We start from the raw sequence: 9,013 nt of genomic DNA, 5'->3' as shown, positions 1-9,013 counted from the left end.
GTTGGTTAAACTAATTATCATTATTCATAATAATATACTGGAACAAAAAGTCATAGCTGAAAAAGCGTTTTATTATTCAGTTTTTATTGACGTTAGACGATGATTCGATGCATGTAAAATTAATAAGGTGACAAAACACTTTGGTGGCCCCCCCACCTAGAAAATGAATCCGGCGCCACTGCCTGGAGGTGGGTATTCTAAGGTCCCTGAGGGCTCGGAAGCGTGAGACCCTTGAGGCTTGTGAGCATGGGACCTTTGAAATGTAGGGCCAGACTTGAAGAAGCTGTCGTTATGGACCCCCACAGAGATGAAAAAAGAGGAGGCGTCGCCATCAACCCTTTCTGGAGCGGCCTGGTGAGAGGCGTTGACCCCCACGGAGTTGTAGGAAGGTGGAGCGTCATTGTTGACCTCCACCGAGATGCTTGTGGGTGGAGAACAAGGTGGCCCTGAGGAACCCTGAAGTGAGATCGTGAAGATGCTGAGACCAGCACTGCAGGTGCTGATTTGGCACGCTTGGCAACTTGGCAAACTTGGGTGACTCGGGAGAGTTGGAAGACTCGGCAGGCTTGGGAGACTTGAGTTCTGAAGGGACTGAAGATTTTGCTGGCTGGCGGCTCTGGAGGGACTGGAGGGACTGAAGGCTCTGCAGGTGGGACCTTCCTCCGGTGACCATGTCTGTGAGAAGCTGCAGCTGATGGAGGTGCTGCAACCATGGCTAGTTCTAAATACTTTAATTTTTTATCATAATTATTTGGGAGTATTTTACTTCATGTACTTCATATTTAAAGTAATTAAAGTTTTTGTTTCCTGCTTTATCAAACCAGTTTAAAATTGCATAAGAATGTGATCATCTTAAATGTTTTAAATCTTAAAACTGAATGTTTCTATGTATCTGTTCATTTATTTATTACTGTTTGCTTGTTTCATTGTTGTTTTGTGTACCAACAACTGTAGCAATGCATTTTTGTTTCTCTGTGAGTCTGTGCAATGACAACTGTTTTCTGTTAAAATTCCCTAAAATTATAATACCATTTCAGCAGTTTACTTGATTCAACAATTCATCTAAATCCCAATAAAAGGTGTTAAAGATGAAGGGTTATCAAAATAACATTGGTGAAGTTCATCTTTGTTAACAGAACAATATCCAACACTTAACATTCCAGTCCAAAAATGTCCAACAGTTTTTGAAGACTGAGGACTGTCTTTAATATAAATAAGGACTTTGCCTCCTTTCTTACTTTGTCCATAACAGATGCACCCAAAGACATCGGTCACATGTGTCAGTATTTTGCTATTCAGCCAGGTTTTACTAAGAGATAAAAAATCCAGATTAGAATTTATTGACAATCTTGAATCTGCTCTTTTTTTGAAACAACACACAAATGAGCAATGACAATTCATTTTGCTGTAAAGTTTGCAAAGTTTGAAAGCTTAACATTACCTGCATTCGTTTTCTTGTTTTTTGATTAGAACATACACAGCACGGCATTAAGTTTAAACTATAAAACCACCACAGCACTGCTTTTTTATTGTTCTGATGTGAATAATATAAAGATGTTGTTGGTAAATCTGTCCTAGGCTGTGAAGAAGATGGACCGTCAACCGAGCCTTTGCTCTCAGCTTTCTATGACCCAAATGAGAAACAGCATGGCGAGCACCAGTGACACTGATGATGTCCTTAATCAGATCCTACGAGGAGGATCAGCAGAGTCATCATTTCGTAAGTCTAACAATGTTCTTTTTAGATAACACTTTTAATCTAGACTATCTCAGAATATGAGGAATGTTTGACAGGGTTTCTCAGTTGAAAATGATACTAAAGCGCCAGTGCCATCAACATAAAAACTATTATACAGTATGTCAATGACCAGAACCAAGAAGCAGCCATAAAGCCTTTTCTTTTAAAGTGGGTAGGGTAGGGCTGATCTATGAATGAATGAATCATATTTGAACCATATTTGAGTTCCTGAAAGAAGTGCGAGAGATTGACATCAGCACAAGTGTGGGCAACTCAACTGATGAAGCAGCTATTAAGCAGGTTAGCATTGTTGTTGGTGATGGGGTTGCAGTTCACAGCTCCAATGACACCAAGTATTTAGCTTTCCCTCCTGTTCTGTAGGTCCTGAGTAGTTAAACATTGTGGGACAATACATACACATGTGATCAGACCATTCAAAAATGTTGTTTGTGATGAAAACAGGTCACAGAATTTAAGTAATTACAAGACTGTGGCTGGCAAGGCAGAACTGGAAATTCTTAGCAGCATTTTCTAAAACTACTGACACCTTCCTCTGACACCCACATTTGTTGAATTCAAACTTTAAAAAGTGAAATAATTGTGTGCATTAGAAGCTGACAAATTGTTTGTTGAGGCCTGGATTCAAACTGATATCACCTACAGTGGAGCGTTGTTCTACAGAATACTTTTATACACTACCTACTCATTCATCATGTTGTGTGGGTTTATGGGAGTATTGTTCTGTACTGACACAATGGTTGACAACTTGTGTCAATTCCTGAAAAACATTTCTCTCTTCTTTGTGAAATGTGGACACTTGTTTTGATTGAGTCAGGATTTTGCATTTGTCTTAACCCTGAGTGTGTGAACAGTTTGTATTTTAGTCCCTCCTTGCTAATTTTTGTCTATCTATCTATATTTTATGTTTAGAGAAATCCCCTGAGACAAAGTTGTCCAGTAAAATGAAGCCTATAGAGGAAGGCATGGAAGACGATGTTTTTGAAGAGCCAGCGTCCTCTCACCAGTTGCCCGACCATTCTTCGGATAAGGTGTAGCCAGGAGGAGAAGAAAACACAGCATTAGATGAGCGGTTTAAGAATCTTCCAACTTTCCCCATACTCTGCATGGCCTTTAGTAAAAGAAAATGCTCAAGAGAATGTGCAGGTTAAGGTAGTAACTCATTGGGTTGCAAATGTTTGCAGCACTCAGACACTGACTTAAACGTTAATTTACAAACCATGTCTTCACAATGTGTTCATATAGATATATTTCACTTTTGTTTGTTGTTTTTGGATGTTTAAAAAATGTGTTGCAACAAAAACAGCATTGTTTGGTGTTATATATTGTGCTATGAGAGCATCACATATTCCAGCACAGTATCTTTGAATGTGATTTATTTTTATTACAGTAAACACTATTTCAATGGATTTTCTGCTAAATAGTCATTAGGAATGTAATATCTACTACAAAGTTCCACTTCTGTTTTTCTTTTTAATGCTTTTGAAACATTTGTCATAAAGCCAAGAATAAAAAAGAAAACGCTTTTTTCTGTTTAATGGTTAAAGCTGTCAACTTACAACAACATGATTCATATCTTGACTTCAGCCTTCCTATGTGGAGTATGTTGTCCGCTTGCATGCATGGGTTTTCTCCGGGTGCTCCAGTTCCTCCCACTGACCAAAAACATGCATGTTAGAATAATTGATAATTCTAAATTGTCCCTTGGGGTGAATGAGAGTGTCAATAGTTGTAGAGTTGTCTCTATGTGGCCTTGTGATTGTGACTGTAGACCTGTCCAGGGTGTACCTCAAATCTCCCACAATGATCTCTGGAGATCGGCACCAGCCTGCAACACTGAAAGGAAAAGTGGGTAAAAGAAAATAGATGGATGGATTGATTTTCTCATTTCTTATTCTCTTCATAGTTTATCACAGAGTTCTTGCTTCTCCCTGTTGTTTCACTTGGTGATTTATCTGTTAGGTGGATTTCTGTTTTCTTGGGTTTCTTTCCTATGTCATTGCTTACTATTCTTTAAACTTCTGTTTCTTTCTCTACAACACAACTAGTGATATGATACTTGAACCCAAGCTTTGAATTACACTCCAAGCACAAAGGGAAGCTTCAGATGGAGTCCCAATTAAAACCTTTTTTCCTCTCAGCAATACCCAAAATTATAAGGGCTTCTCTACATCTCTCTCTCTCTTTTGAGGGCTTCAGGAGGGTTAAGTAATGTGTTGGATATGCATTCTAAGTGCAGGGTTTTTACACCTTTTCCAAAGCTAAATTTCCAGCACCTGACATCAGTGATGATTTACACATACAGTACATATATGCTTAAACAGATTATTTTACTGTCTTGTTCCATAAAAACACTGTAGATGTTAATGTGCTGTATCTTGAATCTTGTGTATTTGTGAATCTTGTCTTGTGCATTTGTAAATTATGAGACAGTTTTAGCTCCATAGTATACAGACTAGGAGACAGAGTATACAGAAAGGTGATTTATTTACAGTGAAGGTGTTTGTGGTACTGGATCTCTGGAAGAGAGGAGCGGGAGAGTACGGGCGGTGATCTGATGATAGTTCAGGTTTCCTCTGCTGAAGAAACAGCTGCCTTTAGCGCTGTTTCTTCACCACCAGGGCAGCCACTGCACACCTGTCAGTGCTGCACAGAGAGCAGCAGTCACACTGCGCGCTGGCACCAATTCTCACCTGAGAGCAGTTGGTGTCGCACACAAAACAGTTCAATGTGAACACAGTTTCTCTCCGGGCAGTTTATTGTGCGACACCGAGTACGCGTATGCAGTCATAAAAATTTATCTTTGCGCGGATGTGTCCAGTGAACAACTGCTCCGAGTCCGCAGAATGAAGTACGTCAGAGTATGGGGGGGCCTTTACGTCGGTGCAGTATTCTCCAAAAGGACGGGGCTGTTTTGTTTCGCTTAATGCACCTTATGGTTCGAAAATGGACCATTCATTGGCAGCGCGTCTTATAATCCAGTGTGTTCTATAGTGCAGAAAATACGGTAGGTTTGACCAGAGGTGGACCGAGACAGACAGGCAGCAGCAGTGTGGATCAGGTGAGTGAGCTCTTCACTGGTAGGCATCAGAATCTCGGGCAGGTATCAGGATCCCTGGCTGGTATCAGGATCTTTCAGGGCACAGAAAGAACCATGGATAAGTAACACTTTGATTAACAAGGTAACAGAGCAGCTGGGACAAGTACCATAAGATATGTATTGCTCCAGCAAAGACCAGGTCATTAGTGCCACCTTAAAAACCCTGAGCTCATCAGGGGAAGGAGCTACAGCTATGCCTAATCAGCAGCTGGTCAGGAGAACACACACACAAACACACCGATTGCCACATTTTCAACTCAGAATTTATAACAATTTATTTGTAACATCACTGAACACACTGTTCAGACTTAGCAATTTACATGCACAATGGACTATTCTAGTTGCAATCCTTTGCAGTTTGATATTCTGAGCTGAGTCTAGGCACTGGGCATGGAACCATCTATCACACTTGACACACTGGATTTGATAAAGTATAAAACAAAAGACATACATGTTCATACAATAATATTCCTTTCCTGTTACACACCAGTGCGTTTACTTGCTTCTCAATTGCCCACATGTTCATTCCTACCCAGAGTTAGTCCTTATGTCTACTTTACAATTACACATTGACAATGATAATTCACAAGGTCTCACCCAGTCTGTTATTTGAGGCCCTGACACTGGGGGTTTGTAGGAAGCACACATAGCACAGCAACTGTGCTTATCAAACACTGTAAAAAAAAATTGAACAAAAGCGATATTATTGGGGGAAACAATTCCATAAGTGCTTTTGCCATTTAAAGAAACAACACTTCTTTTAACTTTTTCTTTTTCATAGCATAATAATGCAACAGACCCTGACAGTTACATGTGGACACACATATAAGGTATCCACACATATACAAGGATGATGCGGACATCTCTTCAGTGTAAGATGCAGATAAAACTCTCATTACAAGAACTGTGTGAAATGCTGCACTGACCCCAGTTCTTCTGTTACAGGAACCCTTAGAGACTATCGGCATAAGACTTATCCAGGTTTACAAAACACATGTAGTCTAACCAGACACACTCTCATGAGATTGTAATTTAAATTTCCATAAAATAGTTTGAAGTGGTTTGCACTTTCACACCATAAATGGATGCTCAACACAATTAAAACAGCACTCTTTTCCCCAGGAAGGATCTTTGTTGGAGAATGCAGCAGCTGGACACCTGGACCCAATTTCAGTGATCAGCTGGCTGGGGCTTCTAAGGAAAATAAAGAAAGCAGTTATTACTTTTTAAAAGGAAACAGGATTATATAGAAGAATTTAGTTTAGTTAGGAAATAAAAATATTCTGGCCCAAACTCCAGCATGGTAGATGACGATAATACATCTAAAAGTTGGATGTCACCCACCAGTAAACCCAAGAAGAAGAAGCAGAAGGGCTTCTAAGGAGCTGCAGTGTAGTCATTCCTTGCTTCATGGTCCCACACTGTTGGTATTATTCATGTCAAGACTGTGTTTAAAGAACCAAGTTGTTTCGTCTTGACTAGTTTTTCTGTGAAAGGAAACTGTTATTTGAACTCACCTCATGCTCTGCTCTCTCTCAAGTCAACTAAACTCTCCCTTGGATTTGGATTTCACCTTGGACACCCCAGCCATAGCTACCCTGGACAATCCTTACTCCATGACAGCTTCCTGCAAACAGGGCCGTAGCCAGACTTTAAAAAATACTGAGGTCAACCACTCATTATCCCCCTGCACATCAGTTACAATGAAGACCAACACTTAATTAAAATAGAAGCATTTATTGAAAACAAGTGACCTGAATGTGTATATGACATGTATTTGTGTGTGTTTCTAAATCCATGGGGATCAGCCTCATCCGGATCAACCATGATGACTCACTGAAATGACATGAATTAGTTTATATGAATGTTGATTCAAAACACAAGATTTTAGCAGAGATTTCACATTTTTATCTAATACCAATGAGGTGATGTAGTTTTGGAGCTGGACCAGTTCTAGTGTGGTCCAGATGTAAAAAAAAAAAAAAAAAAAGGTTTCACAGATCACATACTTGGTTTTAAATGTTCTGCAATAAGTGCAGAATAATCTGCTCCAGGTTTGAAGTGTCTAGGTGTTGTAGTTTTTTAACTAGAGGAGATTAAAGATGCTGAAGGGAGGGAAAAATTAGCTGGAATCGCCCTTTAGCCATTTTCCGAATCGAAAACCAACTTCAGCTTCGTGGAATTGAAGGAGAATATTTTCAGCGAGTTACCTCGGTTGTGTTTCACCGTAAATGGCGCTCTTCTTCTTCTGCTCTTTATTTTAGCAGTAAGGTAGCAAAGCTGCGCTCTTCTTCATAGACATTGAGTTTGGCTGCAGCTGCACACAGTTGCAGCGCCTCCTACAGGAAACTGGTGGAGCTACGCAGAGAACCACGCCATTCTAAAGCCTTGTTTGGATTCATGTTTTTATAATATACACAGCAGAGAAATACTGAGGTCTTGACCTCAGTGTCCTCAATGGTAGCTACGGCCGTGGTGGGGATCAGACCAGCACTGGAGCATTGTTTGCCTTGTGAGTTACCTGAGTTCCTGGAGGACCAGTCTGATCTGTATCCTGAGCCACCAACGAGCTAAGTACCCAGAGCTACTTACCTGAGCCAGTCTGCCTCACTGTCTTCTGTATCCTGTGGAGGACACACTTACCTCAGCCATTCGGCATTCTGCATCTTGGAAGCGCCTTACCTGCGAGTACTCACCTCACCACCACCTCCCACGCTGGACCCAATCTCCTACCCTATCCGGACACCTGTTGTCTCTTTACTGTAAATAAATCACAAATCACTTACCGTTATTCCAAGTCTCCTGTGCCTGTCAGTCGCCGAGCTGCTCTCTCTCTTTGACTTAGCAAGAAACCTGACATATTCATCATTTTGTAGCTAAAAAGGTGTGGGTTTACAATTTGATGACCTGAAGTTTTACTGAATTACAGTGAGCACTGATATCACTGTTAGATTGTTATAATACAGAACATTGCTTTTAATGTGTGAGAAGCAGCTGTCAGAAAAATAACTAAAAAAAAAAAAAGAAATATAAGCTGATTGAAAAACAGTCTTTATGTATTACAGTACATAGATGAAAAGAAAACATTTTACAGCATATCAGCTGTATTACAATGTGTACATTATACTCATTTGACAGAGTTGTCATTAATAAGAAATAAACAATAACAAATCATTAAATGTAATGTTTTTGTTTAAGTGGATCCTTTATCTTTTCTTGTTACTTTCACACATCTGGCCTAACCTAGCTGTGTTGTGCATTGTTTTTGTTATCTTCATTTTTATTATTTAATTTTTTAAAAAGTTCCAGAATTTAGGTCTGATATAAAAACAGCTGATTTTTTTTCAAGTAGTTCTGTATATTCATGGAAGTGCCAACCCCATCTTCGAGCTCCGTAATAAAAACTGAAAACTGAAGAAATAAAAAATAAACAAACTCACTTTTTTGGAGGACCTTCACCTTTTGATTGACCAAAGAACCACCTTGTTTTATTTGGTAAGTGTTTTTATAATAAGACAACCACTTCATTTAAAATGTATTTAACAATAAGGTTTTTACAATGCCTGAAACCTCAGCTAACAATAAGTGACCTAACAAGCTAATGTGATGTCAGTTACAAAGCTAATAAGTTAATGTTAAAGTTTGTTCACTAAATATTTTATGAAACAAACATTTACCTGTAAAACTAATCATATAGTGTGTCAGTTTCGGTTTTTCTTAACATGTATTTTAAGCCATAAATGTTTCTTGGTGACAAAAGGAGTAGAAATTTCAGAGGTTTTATGAAGGATAAGTAGGTTGCTAATGACAGATAGTGAAGCATCCTTTTTGTCAAATGTTTTTAAGCTAAAAAAAAACAACTTTAAAAAAAATGAACAAGGCACTAATTTGAATTTTTTAACACATCTATGCATTGAGTAATGTTTTTTTTTAATTAGGCCTTTGAGTTTGTGTATCCTTATCGTTTATCAAACAAAAAAAAACTTGTTTATTTTTGTCTGGCATCGTTCTCTCATAGTTCGTGACTTACAGCCAGGGGTGTCACTAGGTTTTAAGGACAAGGGGGGCTTAGCCCCCAGGAGATGCACAGGATGTGAGCAAACGTAGTGGGCGAGAACAAAATTTCTCAAACAGCTAACAAAACCTGAGTTGCTTTT

The 9,013-nt window shown here is 39.2% G+C and overlaps 1 protein-coding gene across 1 annotated transcript in view; it reads left to right on the top strand.

Moving 5' to 3' along the window:
• bves (blood vessel epicardial substance) overlaps window positions 1-3,282 on the top strand; it is a 44,205-nt gene extending 40,923 nt beyond the window's left edge. The window contains exons 7-8 of the mRNA XM_037980420.1: window positions 1,579-1,720; window positions 2,669-3,282. Of these exons, the coding sequence (XP_037836348.1) occupies window positions 1,579-1,720; window positions 2,669-2,793 (267 nt within the window). The 3' untranslated portion in view covers window positions 2,794-3,282. The remainder of the gene's footprint in view (window positions 1-1,578; window positions 1,721-2,668) is intronic.
• The last annotated feature ends 5,731 nt before the right edge of the window (window positions 3,283-9,013 follow it).

Source organism: Kryptolebias marmoratus, linkage group LG16, assembly GCF_001649575.2.
Source record: "Kryptolebias marmoratus isolate JLee-2015 linkage group LG16, ASM164957v2, whole genome shotgun sequence".
NCBI lineage: Eukaryota > Metazoa > Chordata > Actinopteri > Cyprinodontiformes > Rivulidae > Kryptolebias > Kryptolebias marmoratus.
The sequence above is the reverse complement of the archived record's forward strand: the minus strand, read 5'-3'. Positions and strand labels throughout refer to the sequence as shown.